Source organism: Haplochromis burtoni, unplaced genomic scaffold (assembly GCF_018398535.1).
Source record: "Haplochromis burtoni strain Fernald_Lab_line unplaced genomic scaffold, NCSU_Asbu1 Contig_524, whole genome shotgun sequence".
NCBI classification, from domain to species: domain Eukaryota; kingdom Metazoa; phylum Chordata; class Actinopteri; order Cichliformes; family Cichlidae; genus Haplochromis; species Haplochromis burtoni.
Genome location: NW_024582885.1, coordinates 322,197 through 344,276, shown reverse-complemented (window position 1 = coordinate 344,276; position 22,080 = coordinate 322,197). Strand labels below are relative to the sequence as shown.

Here is a 22,080-nt window from a genome sequence, read left to right as displayed (position 1 = left end):
ACTGTTTACATCAATGCGACTTAAAGTCGTGCTCCACGGGGAGCTTATTTGATGAGAGGCTTGATGCCGATTTCCCCCTCTTGTTTCATCCAATCAGGCTGAAAAATGGTCAGTGCCTGCCTGTGATTGGCTCTGTCAACAGCAAATGTGCAATAGCAGCGTGCTAGCGCATAAAACAGCCCGTCGACAGATGATCCCTCAGACATGTCACTGCACTAAAGTCGCACACTTCACTTGTCATTCTGGATATTTGGATTTGTAACCCTTCATCTCGCTCGCCTTCTGTCGCCTTCCTCTTTTTCTTCTGTCTTTTCTTGAGTCTGCACGTGGCTGATTTACAAGTGTAATCCCAGAGCTCGACAGAAATTTCTCTCCGGGAGCCTCAAAAACAAATACTTTGGAAATAAGGTGCAAGAGCGCAGACACTCATTGCTAGAAAGATGTATGCAATAATAACTCCTGATGTACTTTTAACAGTCTTTGTAATAGAGACAGATGGGAAACTAAAGGAACAAGAGGGAGGAAAGCGGAGGAGGGTGACAAAGGGTGATTCATCCCGGCAGTGTAGAGAGGGGAGCAGGGAATGATTTAGTCACAAGAGGAAGAGAGATTTTCCTTGTGCTGGGAGAATTGGACAAACAGCTATTAAGAGAAGAACCACCTCGCCCCCATGCTGCACTTTCTCATCCTCTTCTCTTTGGGCTGTTGGACAAGCTCATTTCTTGCCACTTTCCACTGAGGATATCTGCCAAAGAGACGTCCGGATCCAGCGATGGGGCGACACGGGGCAGGGGGGCACCAGCACCTTAACACACAATTCATGTGAAGTGTGCATCAATGGGCACACACACAGACACACAAAGATGTTAGAACTGTTCATGCACACCATCTCAGCAGACACAGATGCCTGCTGCCAGATCAGGGTCAGTCAGCTGTGAAATTCCTGTGATTGGTGTGTATTTGCTTCACTGTGGGTATACATCGCTGTTTGTATGTGTCACTTTGCATCTGCATTCATGCCTGTAAGCCTGTGTGTTATCATTTGAAAGAGCGAAGTGTGTCAAATCGAAATTAAAACAGAACAATTTGCAAATTATTAAGACTTTAAATTGAATTGAAATAACAGGCAGCATGTTAAAGGTTGATAATTTTGTTTTTTAAATAATTTTGAGTAGTAAGATGAGCTTTAGTGTGTTATGTCTGTGAAGGTTCTCAGTTATCCAGGTCATCGTAGTCTAAGAAGCTTGGAAAGAAAACCATCTGGACTTCTTTAAGTTGCTTGAAGACGTTTCACCTCTCATCCGAGAAGCTTCTTCAGTTCTAAGGGTCAAATGGTGGAGAGTCCCAGATTTAAACCCAGTGGGAGTAACCCTTCAAATAGGGACAAAAGGACCCCTCTACCTAATCACATGAGCCAAGGTGTGAAGACGGATGTGGGTCCCACTCAGTCAGGGTTTCGGGTGAGCTCATTGTGAATTTTCACATGTCATTTTCACAGTGAGCTCACCCGAAACCCTGGCTGATTGGGACCCACACCTGTCTTCACACCTTGGCTCATGTGATTAGGTAGATTTCCAAGCTTCTTAGACTTTAGTGTGTTATGATGGCACAAAGCATTCACAAGGTACTGGTGTCTAAACACAGATAGAAAAATCCGATCCAGCTAGATTTCACCATGTGCGCTTCACTGTAACTACCGTAACTCTCAACCACTTTGGGGTAGAGAGAAAATTAAAATGGTTTCTGAAAAATGATTATTTTCTAATTTTACAGCCAAAATTACAAGATAAGTCCAGGCGGGCTGATACTTGGGTGATATTACATTCAGTACTTTAAGATGGCCACGTTGTTCCATTTTTAATCTATTTGTTGAGAAGCATTCATTGTGCTAACAAGTGCATGGCCTTCCTGTGTCCTTAATGAATTTGTTTTGGGTGCCTGGGGAGCAAGGGCCACACCTCCTCTTTGAAATCTGAACATACCCCCTGTTTCCCATTGACACACGTCACCCTGTCGCTCTGTGTTATCGTCGCAGTTTTGAGTGAGACAGGACAAGATGAAGAGCAGCAGCAGAAGCAGCGCCGTGAGCTCGCTCACATCTTACCACTAATAGGCATGATTTAAATAGGGAAAGCTGTGACCTGCATCATCTGATTATGCATCTGAAGACTGTGGGTGTGTGCATATATGGGAGGGAGGGAGGGGTGAGCAAAGTTTTTCGGAGTATAATTAGAGTCTGATTAGTGTTGAGATAAGCTTAGCCTTTCAAATGACCCAATTACTGCATGCAAAGAGGGGTAGACGTTATATTTGCGTTTGGTCTCTCTATCTCTGCCGTTGTCCATGCACACACCCTCACCGATCGGAGAAGAGCGCGTGTATTTTTAATGGGCCAGTATGTTGTGTGCTGAACAGATGTCACAACACCAGGCCAGTGGCCATGGGGGCCACAGCAGAGAATCAGACTGCCGAGACTGTCAGGCAGTGGAAAATAGACCTCATAGGACCAGCACTAATTATAAGATACCTAGATACCTTGAAAATAGCTTTCAAGCAGGCCTTCGTGAATTTGTTATACAAGCAAGGAGCCAGTGAACTTCTTTCATGCTAATGAACATCGATTTTTTTATTTCAGCTTTAAACATTTTGCTTTCCTGCTGGACAAAGGCGCACAGCATTGCTGTTCTGATTAAAGAGTCTAGTTTTTAGTCTAATGTGATTACAAAATGGATATGCATGTTTTGGTGCATTAACAGTAGCTACACGTCATACAACACAATTCTGTAATCTTTCCCTTCCAGGCAGTTTTGATGTGGAAAATTCTGTGTGAACACCAAAGGAGTAGTTTATCAACCTGAGCACTTTATGTGTCAAATACACTGGGAGTAATCACATATTCACAAGCAAGGACTCTTCTGAAAGGTGTCATCGGTGGTGTGTTCAAGGACACTTTATTATCAAAAACTTGAGAGTCACCTGTAGAAAAACTCCACATTTAATTATTATGTTTTCGCTGAACAGAATGGAGATGGCAGCCATGTCACTTTGGTTGTTAGTTGTTACACAGGACTCAGATTGATGGAGACGGATGGATAGATGGATGGCCCGGTTCAATCAAAAAGAAAAAAAAGTCTGATTTATCGCTTGTAATGATTGATCAGTACAATAAGAGCGCTTAACTTGTCTGGCCCTCAAACAAAAACATTGTTTCGGTGGTTTTATTTGTCTTTTTTGTTTTCAAAAGTAAAACTTGCCTCAAACTGTGTAAGAAATAAAAAGTATTCTGATGTGTAAAATGTTTTAAGATCTGCAGCACTTTTTTTGTTACGTCATGTCCCAAAGGCACTTCTACCTTTCCTCATAAGATTCTCTTTAAACAGTTAGACAGCGCATCAAGGATCAAAACAAGGGCGTAGCTACTGCTGCGTCTGTTTCAAGAAATCAATTGTTACTCCTACTCAGACTCGGATAGCCAGTTATTTGCTTTTAAGTATTGTTTGAATTTTTTTGTTTGGGGTCACAAGAGTGGGACTTTGAATGAACAAAACTTTCAAAACTACAAAATAATAATTCCTAGGCCACAGGGAATCAGTGGTGCAGAGCCGGCAGTATTGACCTGATTTGTCTGCAATATGAAGATGGATGTTATGTACTATATTACATGAGAGGAGAGGATTATATAGTGCAGAGATATTTCAGCTGTGTCTTTGAGGCAATGACGCCATTTAAATCTCCTATTAACTCTGCCAGAGATTTATCACCGTTTGAATGAGCAACGCTAAATGATCTTCGGGATTATGCTAAGCTAAATCAACCACTAACAAGAGGGGAGCAGCATCTATATCGAGTGTCTGAGCTAGCCATCTTTCCTCCTGCACCCCTCCTCGCCCCCTGCATTTCTGCATTTGTGTAAACTGGACTTTTGTTCTGCGTGATCATTCCTGTTTCTTTTCTGTTTGTCAGTACAATCAACTCAGCCAAATGTCAAATTTCTTTAAAAGTGAAAACCAGGGCATTGGCCTTCTTTGCCCTACCTTTGCCTTTATGTTTTAGTATGTGTTTTGCTCTCTGCTTTTCTTGTGCTATTTTCCTGTTCAAATCCAGCTGTTGCTGCCTAATTGGAGTTGATTTTGCTTGTCTGCATGTGAACCTGGTTCACCTGTGCATTGCGCACATGTGGTTCATTGTGACTAAATTATTTTTTCGCAGTTTTTAGGCCAGTGACTATACAAGTGTGGTATGTATAATTTATTGGTAAGTGTTTATCTGACTGATCACGCAGAAGGTCATTGAATCGGGTGGCAATTCAGGAAGTCACAGTTGTGCTCTGTGCTGAGCAGACAGACATTTACACTCCTACCTATATAATGGTTTACACTTCGAAGTAGATCCCTGTCATCCCCATCATCCTTTTTTTAGATACAGTCTCACTTGCTATGCTCTCTTTCCCTCCCACACCACCACGCTGTGCCTCTCTCCTCCTGCCTCTGCTTTCATGTTATAAGAGCTCCACATTCCCTTTGAGCATGACATTGCCCATTCCTCCCCTCTCCGGATCCCTTCCTCTCCTTTTCCCTCCCGCTCTTACATTCCACATTCTGTTACCTTCTCCTTGTGTTTGCCAGAATGAGTGGCAGGTGTCTCTTCCAGATGCCAAGTTGTTGTTGGGAGGCAGTTTTGACGACGACCTGACAAGCAGCATGTGCGCTTGCAGTTTTTTTTCCTCCTTCTTCTTCTTTCTCTGTGTGTTGTACGCACATTATTACTGGTATAGAGGAATGAGAATGAGAGAGAAGAGGAAGACAGATCTTGTAATTGAACCCTGGCTGTGCTTGATGAAGCTTTCAGCAAATATCTAACCAGGGAAGCTAAGATGAGAATTTAGACAAACAACCAGCGGGAAATGGATGCAGACACAGAGAGTGAAAAGAATGAGAGAGAAAGAGTTTTGATTAAAAAGGCATCACTTGCCGAACCAGACAATTACTGGTGTAAAGTGAACACCACATTGTGTACGCTACACCAGAGGACAAAAGGGCATCGTCATCTGTGTGTTAATGAGGCAGTCAAGCTGGAATTTGAACAGCAAACCACTGGAGACAAAACTTTACCACTTCAGAAAGGCATGAATTACAGTATGAAATGACCAAAAGTGTGTTGACACCCAACTCCAAAAAATGATCTTGATCAATAGGGGGTGAAAATCAAGCCAAAGCACAGCTTTCTAAAACTGCAGGACCATGGCATTATGAAAAATAATAAAATAAAATGAACAACAGGGCTAAAGCTACCGGACGGGACAGGGAGGAGAAAACAAAAATCAAAAATGTAGCTCCCTAAATGGTCCGTCCCCAAAATGTTTTTCTTTTTTTTTGTTGTTGTTGTCTTGATAGGCAATTTTCCTCTTGTGACACCAGCATCGGGCGAATGTTTATACAACTTCATCCATCTATCCAATATTCCTATCCCAGCTGTCATAGGGTGAGAGGCAGACTGTCTATAGGCCTGTCTATATGTTCGGGGCTTTAGCAATAATTCTCACTAGCTTCCAGCAGCCACCCACAATCAGTGGGTGAATACTCATTTTTTTCCTCACAGCCAGTGGTTGCCAGATGGTTGCAGCTCAGTCTCTAGGCCTTTGTTACCGGGGCTTTACTTTAACATCACATCATTAGTGGTCACCTGTCTGCAAATTCTTAGTAACTGATTAAAGCAGCCACTACCTGACTTTGTTTTTCATACATACTATTTAAACACAGGCTTAGTCATTGGACGCTCTCACATACTGCACTGTCCTGGAAAAGAGAAACGTGGAGAACACTTTAGCATGAGCTGTCTTTTGAGGATCCCATTGTGAAAACTACAAATAATAAGTCTGAAATCTAAGTCTGTGGTTTGGTCCCTCTATAAGACATCCTTGGACTCCAATTATAACGGAGTCCTTACTGTGCATAGTTCAGCTGGGCTAAGTGTTTACCCACTGCTGGCTAACTATCAGTGTTGAAGCCGGCAGAATAGTGAGCAAACAAATTACAATAGTCAGTGGAGAATAGTTATGTCGGGGGCTTATAATTACAAAAAAGAAAAGCAATACATTTTGGTTAAAACAAATAAACAGGAATGCTAAATGGGTGTCTGGCCCATTGCTACGGGCCATTCGATCCCTATACAACCATTGCAAGAGCTTGGTTCGCATTACCGGCAATAAGTCAGTGGGTGATGGGCTCCGCCAGGGCTGCCCTTTGTCTCCGGTTCTGTTCATAAATTTTATGGACAGGATTTCTAGGCGCAGCCAAGTGGCGGAGGGCTTTCGCTTTGGTGGCCTCAGAATCTCATCTCTGATTTTTGCGGATGATGTGGTTCTGTTGGCTTCATCGGGTGAGGGCCTCCAGCTCGCACCGGAACGGTTCGCAGCCGAGTGTGAAGCAGCGGGAATGAGGATCAGCACCTCCAAATCTGAGGCCATGGTTCTCAGCCGGAAAAGGGTGGAGTGCCCACTCCGGGTCGGGGATGAGTTCCTGCCCCAAGTGGAGGAGTTCAAGTATCTCGGGGTCTTGTTCGCGAGTGATGGGAGAAGGGAGCCGGAGATTGACAGACGGATTGGGGCTGCAGCTGCAGTAATACAGACGCTGCACCGGTCCGTTGTGGTGAAGAGGGAGCTGAGTGTAAAAGCGAAGCTCTCAATTTACCGGTCGATCTACCCTCACCTATGGCCACGAGCTGTGGGTGTGACCGAAAGAACGAGATCGCGGATACAAGCGGCAGAAATGAGCTTCCTCCGAAGGGTGGCTGGCCTCTCCCTTAGAGATAGGGTGAGAAGTTCGGCCATCCGGGAGGGGCTCAGAGTAGAGCAGCTGCTGCTCCACATCGAAAGGAGCCAGCTGAGGTGGTTCGGGCATCTGACAAGGATGCCCCCTGGGCGCCTCTTGGGTGAGGTGTTCCAGGCATGTCCCACCGGGAGGAGGCACCGGGGCAGACCCAGGACACGTTGGAGAGATTATATCTCTCGGCTGGCCTGGGAACACCTTGGTATTCCCCCGGATAAGCTGGAGGAGGTGGCTGGGGAGAGGGAGGTCTGGGCCTCTTCGCTCAGGCTGCTGCCCCCGCGACCCGGCCTCGAATAAAGCGGATGAAGATGGATGGATGGATGGAGGAATGCTAAATATGCAGACTTTGAACTTTCAACTTGATGATATGACACACAAAGAGATTAAAAATGAGTTTTTTATCCATTTGGTGTAGAGATACGTAAAGCTGAACACAGCTTTCCATCCCAACCTCAACACCATCCAGCACCTTCTGGATGAAATGGGAACATGACAGGGACCCAGATCTGATCACCCAACAACAGCATCCATCCTCACTAATACAAATCCCTGCAGCCAGGCTCTAAATTCTTATCAAAGGCTTTCTCAGAAGAGTGGAGGCTATTATGGCAGCAGATTATTTTTCAGTATCATGGGGCATTTTAAGCCTTTATTACAGACAGTGGAGAGACGACAGGCAGAGAAACATGCAAGAAAGGTCTTTGGATGGACACAGCAGAACCTGTGGTTCATTGTAAGTGGTGAGCTGAACAGTTACTCATCACTCAAGTTAATTTGTACATGTGATGTCCTGGTGTCAAAGCTACTGTAATTTGTGCATCTAATGACTGTGTCGTTCATTTTACTGCCTTACTTGCTAGATGCTTCCTGGTTCAATATACCGTAAATCTCAATAGAAGACATTTTTCTTTGACAAACATCTATTTGGAGCAACAAAAACTCCTCTGAAGCTCTCTTTACATTGTTTTTTGCACTTCCAGTGGAAGGTAAGTGATTAGGGATCAAGGGCAAGCAAACATGTGCTGTGGTCCAACTACTGCTCTATATAGCTCTAAAAATGTCTTAAGGCAGCAGGTATCAAATCAAATAAGCTTTAAAATATTTAATCAAGAAAGATTCAAGCCAGGTATGAATCACTTTAATGAAAGTACCCATAATTCATTTTCTTATTTAACTGCAGCACACGGGGGAAATGCATCATAAACAGTTACCAGTGAAAAAGACATTTGTTTTTTTACTTTGAAGCTCCATACTGGGAGTTTTTAGGGGTTTTAGATTTGGCCCAATTCCAGTTTGATACCTCGGCTACTTGCTGATTTGCAATCATGTTTATGTATTTCAGCACTAGTACTGTGAAGCTAAAGGCAGTGGCGAGTCCAAAGAACTGCTGACTTCAAATTACGATGTCTTGAAACATGCTTGGAAACAAGGTCCTGTTGTTGATGCAGGATTGGAGATTTTCCCTCAAAGGTGCTGAGAACAGTAGCGTACATTTTGAGAAATGTCAACAGCTTATGCATCATTAAAAATGCCTATGTGGCTCAATCCTTGACTCACAAGCCCTTTTTTCTTTGTTTCTATCTTACTCTTAAAAGCTGTCTAACATCATAAGTGAACAGAGAAAATTTCGTGTTTTACAAGGCAAATGATGAATAAATAAAGCGTCTGGATGGATGGATGCTGGTGGGAGTTATACTGCCCCCGGTGTCAAAGCCATATGGCAGTCAGCAATCTTTTTATCTAATATCATCAGCTTCATCTCTCAATCTGTAAACTTTGAACACCCACAGTTAATCTGCAAGCAAAGATAAGCATGAATCAGCAGACATTGCCCTCAAATGGGAAACACATGCACACACTATATTGAACAATGAAAAGCAGAAAGATGGGAGATATAATTGGAAAGACTGAAGGGGGTAAAGGGTAAAGAGAAGGGTGTCAGATATAAAGAAATGATGAAAATACCAAAAGGAAAAAAAGAAATGAAAGACTGCAGGGGTAAACAAAAGGCAACGAGGGAGGAAAAGCAATTGGAAATGCAAACTTAAACGCTAACAGCATTATTGCAAGTGTGTGTCAAGGAGTCTTGAACCAAAGACAATTTGGATGAAAAAATACACATAATGGGACCAGTGGGAACACACTACTGGTGAGTTTACCATTGCAAATTTAAAGTATACTAACAGCTGAGAAATCATAAATGTGATTTGGGATGCAACTGAGGTTGGAGACGTTCCCAGTAGAATGTTGAGTGTACTTTACCAAGATATGAAGACCTTAAGTTACACTGTTAAAAAAAACATCCTAAAACAACGGTAATATTCCGGCAGCTGGGGCGCCAAAATACGACCGTGAAATAACAGAAAATAACTCCCGCATAAAAATACGGTTATTTCCAGTAATGAAAATACAATTAGTTGCGCTAATTTGACATGGGATCTCGCCTTTTTCAAGTGCCGCTAAACATTAAATCAGGAACATGTTAATGTGATTAAACAATGAAATCATCTATAAATAGGAAAAAAAACATCTTAAAAAAACGGTAATATTCCGGCAGCTGGGGCGCCAAAATGCGACCGTAAAATAACAGAAAATAACTGTCCCATAAAAATACGGTCATTTTCAGTAATGAAAATAGAGTTTGTTGCGCTAATTTGACATGGGATTCTGCCTTTTCCAAGTGCTTTTAGACATTAAATTAGGAACATTTTTACGTGATCAAACAATGAAATTACCTATAAACAACAATCATAATACGTAAATGTACAGAAATATACAGTTAACAGTTGGTTTAAATAACAATTGATTGCATGCCCTGGGACAGAGTGCGAGGCTGCCATATCGCACCATCGGCCCCTTTGGCCATCACTAGTAGGCGGTAGGTGAAGAGTCTTGACCACGGACACAACGACGGAGAGTGTCCGAGCCGGGGCGCGAACCGGCAATCTTCTGATCACAAGGCGAACTGCCAACTCTTGAGCCACGAACGCCTAACTAGCAACGATAATAATACTTATGTGATGTAACACAAGCTTATAGGGATCATGTTATATACTTTTCCATAGCATTACATTTGAATTCAACAGTTCAATCTTTCAAATAACGGACAGATATTTGTGAAATCATGATACATTTGTGAATGTATTTTAACAATCTAAATATGCATATGTACAGACAGATACATTTAATAATCATGACAATTATGTTGTATTACATTACAGTGATTTAACGTTAATTTACATTCAAAATGTGAAGTCAAAGTCTATTTACGTAACTTTAATGATATTCTAGAAGAACAGAACATTACTGTAAAATCACAGTAAAATACCTTCATATTAGGGTTTTTTCCTACGGTCGCAGCCATACCCGCGACCTTGTTGTTGTTAGTTCACATTCATTGGCCAAAGCTTAGCGTCATGTTATTTATATTTATTGCAACTCCTACCTCTACATTTCTTTTTCAAAATATTTAATTAGCACAGCGTGTCCGTGCAATGCTTTACATTGTGGCATGCAGAGAAATCTTAACAAGGAAGCTCACAGAGAGAGATTGAGCTTGTTATTTAACTCCAAGCTGGTAGGGGGAGCTCTTATTAAAACACTTGCCGGTGCTACTATGTGCCTCAAGGTTCAACAACAGCACAACAGAAGTCACTCATGGTACAGCACTCTCTCTACAAAACAACAACTGTCAGTGACGCTGCACCACGGCGTAAACACAACATTCAAGATAACAGTTAAAAGTAACGTAACCATAAACAATAAAACAAGAACATCTAAACAGCAGCACATGTCCCAAGGCATGATGGGAGACATTTCTGGATGTATTTTTACGATCTAAATATGCATATGTACAACAAAATATATTTAACAAACAAGTAAATTGTGTTTTATTACATTTACAGTGATGTTATGTTATTTTACATTTGACGTGTCAGATCACAGTCTACTTATGTAAATGTAATGATATTCTAGAAAAACAGTACACAACTGTAAAATACACAGTAAAATAATTTGACATTACTATTTTTTGGAACAGTGTATGCAATGAGGAGCTGAATGTCACTGCCACGTCAGCTTTAACAACAAATTCATCAGCTGAAAGCATCTCGAGGCAAAAGATTAAGATGAGCTTCTATTCAAGCAAAGACAATAGAGTTCAGTCAAGTCCCGTCAAGCAATGCTGTTCACTAAGAACCACAAAGAGACAAGGACGCAAACGCAGAAAGACGTACATGCACAATATTTATTTCCCATGCTCACGCACACAAAGTAACAAACAGCAGCTTTATCCCTAATTAACAGAAACAGCAGGTGGGGCAGAGCAGCACATGAAGATAAGCTGGGGAGGAAGGCATGTGTAAATGTTCGGTAGAAAGAAGGCAGAAAAGCATGAAGAAAACGGGCAACATAGATGGACCAATAAAGCAAAGGAGTAGAGAAAAGTTAAGATAAAATCATTTCTATACCCCGCAACACTGAATATCCACTATATGTGTTACCGTTTATAGCAATAACGAATGACCAGTCAAGCCTATACACAGACTGGGGGGAAGAAAATGTGTGGAACAGATAAAAAAAGAAAAGGAAAAGAGGACAGGGAAAACGAGACAGACAAGGACAACTAGGGAAGCTGGGGGCTGCACATGTGAAGGGAACTCTAACATTAATATTTAATTTAAAATTGATCAGTTTTTATATTTATTATTCAACCCTAGAGTGGGTCTGTCAGTGCAATGTATATATTCAAATTTAGATACATTAGTACAGCTCACAAACCAAGCTATGATCTTATTTGTTGGTACTGCAGAAAGCACCGCAACACAGTAACGAACAGCAACGGCTAGTTTACGATGGCTTACTTATTTGCTGTATAACAACACATTTTAAAATGAGTTGCTTCTTTTTACTGCATTACTATTATACCTTACCTCAGTGGCAAAAAAACCCTTTCATATCTGCTTCATCTCACTTTAGCACATTTCCACTGCCAGTGTTTTAAAAAAATACCATGTAAGTTGGATATTGATTTAAGTTTGGGAACAATGCTATATGGCTATATAGTGATCACAGAAGAAGAGAAGTTTTGCTTGTGCTGTGATTCATTAGTTGTATAGATACTTGACTGACAGTGACTGACAAGAAAAACTGCTAGTAAGTTAGTTATGATTCTCAATATGAAAATTTATAAAACATAAACATAAAACTGTTAAATGACATTGAGGTCTACCTGATGTTGCACGAGACCAGAGACCATCTCAAACTGAAACAAATTGAAACATTTCCCTTTTATTCTGCAGTGAGAAAATCCAAACTCTTGGATTGCACTGAATGGCTGTGCTGCGCTTTAAGGCAACTTGTGTCGGGGCCACCGCTGTGATAAAGATCTCTACTGCTGTTTTGTTGCTTTTTGTCAGATTCTCTTTCTCCGTGTGTCTTCCTCTGCTCTGCGCTCCCCTCTCGTGTGTTGAATGTGGTCAGTCACGATGCAGAGCAGCAAAACAGCAAAACAGCAATAAAAATTTTCACACTGAGCTGGAATAAAATAAACAATAAAATAACATAAATATACATAAAATAACATGAATGAAATACTCTAAAAATGTTTTCCTTTCATTCTTACTTTCCTTCCTTCTCGGAGAGAGCCAACTCACTACCTGGGGTTGGGGTGGGGGGTGCTACTTTAATTTCTGCTAAAGGTTGCCACGCATTTAATGACTTAGAAAACATGTTTAACTTTTCAAACCACGCATAATAATTTTCTTTCAATTCTTAATAAATTATGTATTTTTATTTCCAGATAAATAGTAAAAACATGGACAAATCCACAAATAATTAAGTAGTTATTGCTTAACCATCCATATTTATTAATATTCATTATATCATACAATATTAAAGTACACAGCATTGATTTGTTGTTGTTATGAGAGAAGACAGAAGATGGGCTGCTGTGATAATGGAGGCTGTGTGCCAACATTTTTTTTTTTGACAAAAAGGTCAGACTTGTCCAACAGAGCAGACAGCGCTCTCAGTATATCCTTCAGAAGAAATGTCACATACTTCTGCAAGAAAAAGTTTGTGAAGCCTTGGAGTTTCAGGTTTTTATAAAAGTGAACTAATGTGATCTCTATCTAAAAAACAAGCTGATTAAACTTAAAGGAAACAAGCTGCTGTGCTTTCCATGCCTTTTTTTGTGAACACACTAAGCAATCGATCACAGTTAAGGCAGGAAAAAAATAAATGAACCACTGTGTTCCTGGGGAGATGAGATTGGATGTGTGGGTTGTAGAGATTTCCTTCCCTATAAATAAAGGCATAAAAAGTCTTGACCGGCATAGTCTGCACTTTCTTGGTTGGTGGGAAACGCAACTTTTTACTTAGTGTGTGCAATAAAGACATTAAAAGTGTGCGTGTCTGTATACAATTGGTTTAGCCACATTGTGTGAAATATCTGATTACTTTTATAAGTAATCAATCCAGAAATCCAGGATTTTGTCATGTGCAATCTCAAATTTGCTTAACATAAAAGATTAAAACACAAAAATACCATAAGTAAGACTAAAAGATTTTTGCAAGGAACATTGAAATAATTACACTGTTAGACCGCAAGTACCCTGTAATTACGTGTAATTTCATGTAACAAGTACACTACAAGTACCCTGTACTTGGATGCAATTTGCGGGCAACAAGTCAGGTTTTTGCAGGAAACAATGAAACAAGTACACTGTAAGTATACTTTCTGGGGTGCGTGTAGTGTTATGGAGTGACTAAGGTGCAAGTACCCTGTACTTACGTGCAATTTGCAGGCAGCACGTGTGGTTTTTGCAAGAAACAATTAATCAAGTATACTGTACACCCTTAAGTGCACTTAAAATTTACCATGAAATAACCCCTTAAAATTACTTAATTAAATTCTATGTTAGTATTTCATTGTTTCCTGTACAAAGCAGGGTTCGGCGATTGGACGGCTATATCGACTATCCCCTATCGGCGATCGTTTTACAAGGCCGATTTATTTATTTATTTGCCCATGAGTAAGTTTGCTAATAACGATGGAGCTAATAGAAGCAGGCAATCGAAAAAAAAATAATTTTTTACATATCACCCAACCCTAGTACAAAACTTGTTACATGAAATTACATGTAATCACAGGGCACTTGCGGTCTAACAGTGAAATTATTTTTATTGTTTCCTGCAAAAACCTGACTAGTTGCCCGCAGAACGCATGTAAGTACAGGGTGCTTGCCTCTCATTCGCAGGTCATGTTATAAAGTGTTACCAAAAACAGGGCAAAAAAAAACTTCACAAATAGATAAAATACAGCCATAAAATAGCCACATTAGCCATCTGTTAGCATTAACATACTGTAGCATCGCGGTTGGACTATAAAGTTGTGGCAGAGTGGAACCCAGACACTACTCCATATCTATGCAAAAAAGCAAGGGAGCAATATCTGAACTGAGTAGAGAGTCCAGCGTGGAGAATTTATCCGAACAAATAACGAGTGAAACCCGGAGCAGAGCAGCAGAATGATATGAATTTCAGACCATAAGACAAGAGCTGAAGATGTAAAGAGCTGCAGACTGAGCTGGAAACGTATGAATGGTAAATGACAGAGAGACGCTGCAAGATAACCTTTAACTTTTCTATTTTTACAGAATTGTATTAAAATGTGTTTCTTATTTAGTTGTTGCCAGCTGTGAGGTCAGTTTTAAAATGCAGGTAGTGGCTGGTTCAATCTTTTAGATTGTGTTGTTTGTTGTAGTCTTTGTTTATTAGCGTATTTGTAGGTTCTGCGTAATTTACCTTTAAGATATGAACTGAAATTATCTAAATAATTTGTAAAATTAATAAAACCTCTAAACTTAATCCTAAATACTTTTGTTAACTATAATGTATATTAATGAAAACGAGTTAAAAATCAACAGGGTAGCTTGTAGCACATAGCCACCCCTCCCTGAGCCTGGTTCTGCTGGAGGTTTCTTCCTGTTAAAAGGAATATTTTCCTTTCCACTGTCGCCAAAGCTTTTGCTCAAAGGGATTCATGTGATTTTGGGGGTTTTCTCTGCTTTCTTTGTTTTATTATAGGGTCTTTACCTTAAAACATTAAGGGCTTCGAGGCAACTATTGTTTGCATCTGATGACCTCAGAGCATTCACTGGGTTACAGACAGTGAGCAAGTAAGAGATGTAATTAGGAAGTAAAAACCACTGAGAGCTTTATGAACTATTACAAGGAATTTAGATATACTGACAAACACACATTATGTTACAGCAGGACAGAATGCTGCAGTCCCGCTTAGAGTAATACAGAATCGTGCAGTGTGTGGATAAAACTCTTGCTATCCTCTGCTTACATTTTAGAACATGTTGTTCTTTACAGAGCAGCGATGTCCTGGTCAGGATGACATCTGTCCATCACATCTGTCCATATCACGCACACATGCCAGTTAATAGCTATTAGATCACTGAGTACTGAACCTGAAACTTTTTTCAAAATAAGACAATAAAAATTGGCACGAATCAATGTGTGACACTCTAGATGGCTTTTACTTTGAAAAGACAGGAATTCTAATTTCCCTGTCATTGGGTTGTATTTAGGGGGTTTAGGTGGAAGCATGACTTGTGTGGTTTAAATGTAGCTTCAGAGGTAGTGTCAGTGGTTGGTGATTCATTCCCTGGTTGCTCCAATCTGCATCCCAAATTTTCCTGGGCAAGATACTAACCCTAAATTGCCTTTTGATGCATTCATTGGAGAGTGAATGTGTGTGACTGATAGAAAGCACCTAAGTATAAAAACAAATGGGATAAGTGAATGGGTGAATGTGGCATACTGCATAAATTGCTTTGAGTGCTCAGGTAGAGTAAAAAGGTGCTTTATAAGAAACAGGGTAGGACCTCATTAATCTCTAAACCCTGGTCATGGGCCTGCTAACACAAAAACATGTTTCTATTTTGGCGTGATTGTCTTTGTGTTATTTTCTTTCTATTCCATTCTTAATTTGCTCCCCCTCTATATTGTTAAATATTGTTCATTGGTGTTTTATTGGTTCCATTCATATACAAAAACTTAACAAGATACACGAGACAAGGAAACACAAACAGGCCTAAATTTGGAAAAAGAAGAGATGAGGCAGAAACACAGGGAAGATGATTATTACAACTTGTACAACTAATACTAGAAATAATATACAAGTTATGAACCGAAATGTAATAAATAACAAAACAAAGACAGCACAGTATTGCAAACCATCAGTTAGAAAGACATGGAGTAAAAACAGATTTCAAAAACTCAGAACCGCAAGAAATGAAACTCACTATAGCAGGTATACCGTCACCTCGACGTTGATGTGTTGTCTTTGTGTTGCATACAAATGACGTCACCGTACTTTTGGCCACGTTGTTATAACGACCACATGCAAATTAGATGATACTCAATTGTAATCGGAAAAAACCAAAACCGAGTAGATTGAGCCCTTTCCTGTCTGAGGTTTCTTCTTGTTAAAAAAAGTGTGCTTACTTCCCATTGTCACCACATGCTGGGGTCATGTGACTGTTGGAGTTTCTTTCTAATATTATAGGAACCATTCATTTAACTACTTAATCTATTTATTCTTTATTTTTCTTTCTTTCTTTCTTTCTTTATTGGTTTAATTTCAATACCCGTCTTAGCTCTCCCTTCTAATCATACAATCTGAGACTTAAGCTGGTGCAAAAGCACAAGTTACGCACACACACACATTTCATTTCAAATAAAAGGAATCTTACTTGCTTGTGTCATCTTTGTCTGTATTGTATATGACTTGTCTAAATCAAATTTAAATGAATAATAATTATACTATTGTAGGGTCTTCAATCTGAAGTGCCTTAAACAGACTGTGGTTCTAAAGTTATGCTATATAAATAAAATTGACATTGAAAGGCAGACATATACACCGACACACCAAAAGTTACACACAGGTCATCGTTCTCTTCATTTAGCAGTTATTCCCGGGATCTGCACCCTCATCTCTTTCTGCTTGACTTCATTTTTGTCTCCCCAGCCTTACAAACACATCAAACACTAGAATGATCCAGAGCAGGGAAAAAAGTCAAATAAATGTGAGTGAGATGAAGGGAATCTGAAAACAAAAAGTAATATCCACTTCACAGCCACACTGCAGATGATTCCCCTATTCATCCTCCACCTCCTCCCTCTCCCAATATCCTCCTTTCTTGGTTTCCTTTATTGTGGGAACGTATTACAGGTGTGGTGTGTGTTCACTTGTAAGCAGCAGAAACATTGATTTTGTGTCGCCTTTAGAAGATAACCAAAGGATATAACACTGCATGATGGGATGATGATGTGTGCGTGTGTGTGCCATATTGTCAAGATTAGTGGAAGGAAGAGAAAAATATATATGTATTTACTAGGGGTGCAACGATACTCGTATCGATATTGAACCGTTCGATACAGTGCTTTCGGTTCGGTACGCATATGTATCGAACAATACAAAATTTGTAATTTATTTTATCAACTTTCCTTCTGACGATGCTGTCTGTGTTGAGCGCTCAGTGAATCTGCGTTCGACTACTCCGCCTAGGCTGCACTGTCGAGCGCAGATCCACTGAGCGCTCAACACAGACAGCATCGTCAGAAGGAAGAGCGCAGGGCAAGCTAGCGAGACAGAAGTTAAGCTCTCCTTGCAACATGGCAAATTGAACCTCCCACCCTCATTCAGATCTGGGAGCACAACGAATATGACTGCGCGTTTACGCCGACATCATCCTAGTGCAAAGACAAGTGGAAGCAGACAAAAACAACAAGCATGCATGCTACAAACTTTACTCGAGTCATTTAGACAGCCGTTAGCACATGATTCTCCTTATGGGGACCTGATATGTTTAATATTGTGGCGAGCTCAGACAAGGAGGAGACGGAGGTGTCGTTTGGTCTTGCTTCCCGTGAGCTAGCCAGGGAGCACAGCCGTTTATTGACATCTGCAGAAGAACACTGCCGCTAGCTAACTGCTCAGCGCGGCAACCGCACAGCAACAACAACAACAACACACAGGGCGCCCTCTGACCCCGGAAGGACACACCGTCGCAGCGAGAGGGCGTCACCCGTCACTATGGCAACATAAACAAAACATAACTGTACAAACAGAACCCCGAACAGCCCTGACCCGCTACAATATGCTGCTGAGAATATAGCCCAGAAGAAGCGTATAGTATAGCTTTTATTTTGGAAAGAGCCAAGTTGCAACGCGTGTTTGCATACATAAGATTTTCTGGAGGAGGACAGACATTTGTTTAGAACTCTTAAAGATGTCGAAGAAGCAAGCTCCTTTAAGCAATTACTTTGGTGTTCCTCCACCTCCAAACAAATGTCAGAAGGAGTCCGAACCACAAAAGAAGCGCGTATTCTCGGAAAAGTGGTTGCAGGAGGTGAGCTGGCTTCAAACAAATGATGAACGCACAGAGATGTGGTGCAGAATGTGCCGTGAAAATCCCACTCTAGCGGACAAAAACAGTGCTTTTTATATGGACGCAAACGCGCGTTGCAACTTCTTATCTGGTGCGCGTCTTTTATTTTGACAGCGAATGCGCACATGCGGACCACTTATGTGCACCCGTGTAAATAACATAATGTTCTGCCGGGTGTGTTGTTGGTTTTCTCTCGATTTCTGAGTCGACAAGCGCCTTTGTTACTGGGACCAGTCATTTTAAGAAAGGCCCCCATTAGAACCCATGAGAAATGCAAGAAATGCATTATTGCTCAGTCTGCAATATCTTTCCCAGAACAAACACCAATTGCAAATAACATACTAAAAATAAACCTGAAAAATCTGTTTAGAACAGCGTACTATGTTGCAAAGAGTGAACTACCACTGGCAAAATTTAGCAGTCTTTGCAAACTTCAAAAAGCAAATGGCCTAGATCTTGGTTCCACTTGTCTCTTACCCGTGACTTCAGTGGAAATTTCAAATTCAGGATCTGACACAGACTGATTCATGTCCTACACAGTTCTTACAAGTTCATAGAAATTTCTGTTCAATTAGAACCAAGTATTTGAGTTGATGATTGTAATTTTTATACAATGTTGTAATTTGTTTTTCAACAATTTTTTGATTAATGTTTTGTTTCCTTTACAATATTATACTTTAATGTATAATATTGTAAAGGAAACAAAACAGGAAACAAAACATCAATCAAAAAATTGCTCTCTTTTTTATTCGGGCTACTTACATTTATTTTGGGCTACCAAAAACTGAAGAGTCCCTGCCCGAAGGGCTACCAGGGATTTTGAAATTTTGAGAGCCCTGAGATATATTTATTTTTTAATTACTTTTGTTTCAGCAACATTAAATTTAAAAACTGTACTTTTGAGTTAAAATATATATTTATAATTTTAATAAATGACAAATTAAAAAGGCATGAACATTTTTTTGTATCGAAAAAATATCGAACCGTGAATTTTGTTTATCGTTGCACCCCTAGTATTTACCTCACTGACAGCAATACTAGCGCATGATAAAAAACACCACACACTCTCCCCTCTTAACAAAATGCTTGCACACCTGAGCAGTATTTTTCCATGTTTTGCACATTGTATACAGAGCCTTTCTGAGGCTTTGGTAGAAAATGATCCCATGACTTTAAAATTGGGGGTTTGAACTAGTTTATTGTGTTTATTGTGAAGGTAGCAGTGGGTGTAGAAAAGGTTTGAGAGCAAACAGTTGAAAAATATGTAGGAAGAGTGGGTCCTCAATACACCAATACACAAGTGTGTGTGTGTGTGTGTGTGTGTGTGTGTGTGTGTGTGTGTGTGTGTGTGTGTGTGTGTGTGTGTGTGTGTGTGTGTGTGTGTGCGCGAGAGAGAGAGAGATTTGTGTCAGCGTTGTAATTCGTCTGCACTGAACCATGCCTATTGTTGCCCTTGTAAACTGAGAGCAATGAGTGTTTCATTCAAGATGTGTCTGATAACAGAATCTCTGCCGTATGAATTAAATTAATAAAGCTTCTCTCTCTCTCTTTCCATCCTTCTCTTTTTTTCATCCCCATCCTCCTCTCCTCCTCCCCTCTCAGGTTACGGTGGGGTGGAGCTACTGTTGGTGTTGTGGGGCCTGGATCTCTCTTCACCCTGCCCTCGCCACTGTATCTGCTACACTTCACCTAGCACTGTCTCCTGCCAGGCCCACAACTTCCATGCTGTGCCTGAGGGCATCCCCGCTCAGAGCGAGCGCGTTTTCTTGCAAAACAACAAGATCCAACGGCTACTTCGAGGGCATTTCTCGCCCACTACCACTATGCTGTGGCTTTACTCCAACAACATCTCCTATATACAACCATCCACCTTCCATGGCTTTGACCGCCTAGAGGAGCTTGATCTTGGGGACAACCGGCACCTGAAGGCCATTGCCTCGGACACCTTCCTGGGCCTTGGTCGGCTACATGCCCTTCATCTATACCACTGTGGCCTGATCACCCTCCCTCCCGGGATCTTTTCAGGCTTACATAATCTCCAGTATCTCTATCTACAGGTACACGGATAACAGCTGCCTTTTATCTCTATTGTGTACTGCATCTGCCACCACAATCGCATTATGGTGTAATCTGTCAATCAAGTTGGTTCAGCACTTACGCCCCATGAATTGGTCCCTGATCAAATAACTGAGTGTAATGAAAATACCACGAGCTTTCCTGAAACAACAATACTCCTATAGTACAACTTCTGTGGCTAACCCCTGCAAGAGAACTATGTAATCCGAATCCATGCCTGAATATATGATTTCATTAATTACACAGTATGTTTATGAAGAGAGAAGGATGATCTATTTATATCACGATAGAAAAATTGCTAAGATTGGCAGTGAATGATAGTGGTGCATTTACTGCAAAGTATCTTTGAGCAAGATGTTGAACCCTCAGTGGCCCACGATGCAGAGTGTGAGTATGTGAACAGTAAAGGTTAAAAGTGGTTTGGATAGAAAAAGAGGACTTCAGTGTCGTGTGGATGATTGAATGAAGCTTGTAGTAAGAAAGTTCTTTGAGTGCTTGAATTGAGTACAAAAGCGCTATGTAAGTGCCAGCCCATTTATCAAATATCTTTGGGTCTGTTAAGTGCAAATGTCAGATGTCTAGTAGTTTTGACTTGCTTGCTAGATGTTGTCAGTGAGCTATAGCAGTCTAACAGGTTTAGACATGAAAGAAACTGGTTTTTACCTATTTGTGTTCAAATAAAGAGTCTGTTTAGATTTTTACACTGCTCTGGAGAAAACTTATATACTATATTGGGCCAAATAAAAGTGGAATTCATAACATTATATGAAGGGGTTAGAAAATTCTGTTTACAAATCATATTTTCAAAAGGACAGTTTATTGGCACTAAAAGTGTTCCTACAACACGCTTTACTTTCACAAAGGGAATAAATTCATGATAAAAGCCTCATCATATCATGAGCTGCATTCTCAATGTTAACAGAGAGAAAATCATTGTTACTATGGGCAATTTTTTTGAAGCTGAAATTACACAGCTGACTGTGTGACAGCTGACTGTGTGTGTGAGTGTTTTTCTCCTTAATGGATATGTTTTATTTGATTTATGTTTTTGTTATATTGAGAGTTAACAGCTCATAGCCTTTTTTCTTACTTTCTTACAGTACTTACTGTTTGTAGCTTTTAAGCGCTGTAACTGTTGCAATTTGAATTATGGCTAATTGGGTATTTATACAGTTATTATTTTAATAAATGAAAAAGTTTTTCTTTTGTTTTTTCACTGAACTGAAAATGTATGGAACCATGAGTGAGTTCAAAACTGTCCAAAGGTTCATTATGAGTAAATGATGTTTTCATTGTTTCAAACCTACTTAGTAACTGAGGCAACAGCTATAGACTGACAAGTTTGGAAGCACTTTTACGTCAAATTACGTTTGTTTGTTTGTTTTTTCAAAGAAACCCCAAAGGGAAAAAAATAGAGAGAAATCAGTTGGTAGAATGAGAGTAGATTACCCCTTATTATTTATTTGATATAGTAATCTCCAAACTTAGTCAAAAACTCAAAACATAGTTTTTAATTCAAAGGGTCAACTTTTGAGCTCCTTAATCCACTTTATTTAGCCGGTTCAGTTAGTTTATGCATGTGTTCTCTATAACACACACACACACACACACACACACACACACACACACCAACAAAACAAGTATAGTTTATTTAATGACTAACATTAACATATACACTGTATCTTGTATGATTCTAAAACAAACAGAAAAAT

General features: G+C 40.3%; 1 protein-coding gene across 1 annotated transcript in view; it reads left to right on the top strand.

Annotated features, from left to right (window-relative positions):
- Positions 1–19,848: 19,848 nt before the first annotated feature.
- The window catches only part of LOC102312913 (reticulon-4 receptor-like 1), a gene marked incomplete at its 5' end in the record, with an annotated part of 12,814 nt that continues 10,582 nt past the window's right edge, over positions 19,849–22,080 (top strand). The window contains one exon of the mRNA XM_005947315.3: positions 19,849–20,349. Coding sequence (XP_005947377.3) covers positions 19,849–20,349 — 501 coding nt within the window. The remainder of the gene's footprint in view (positions 20,350–22,080) is intronic.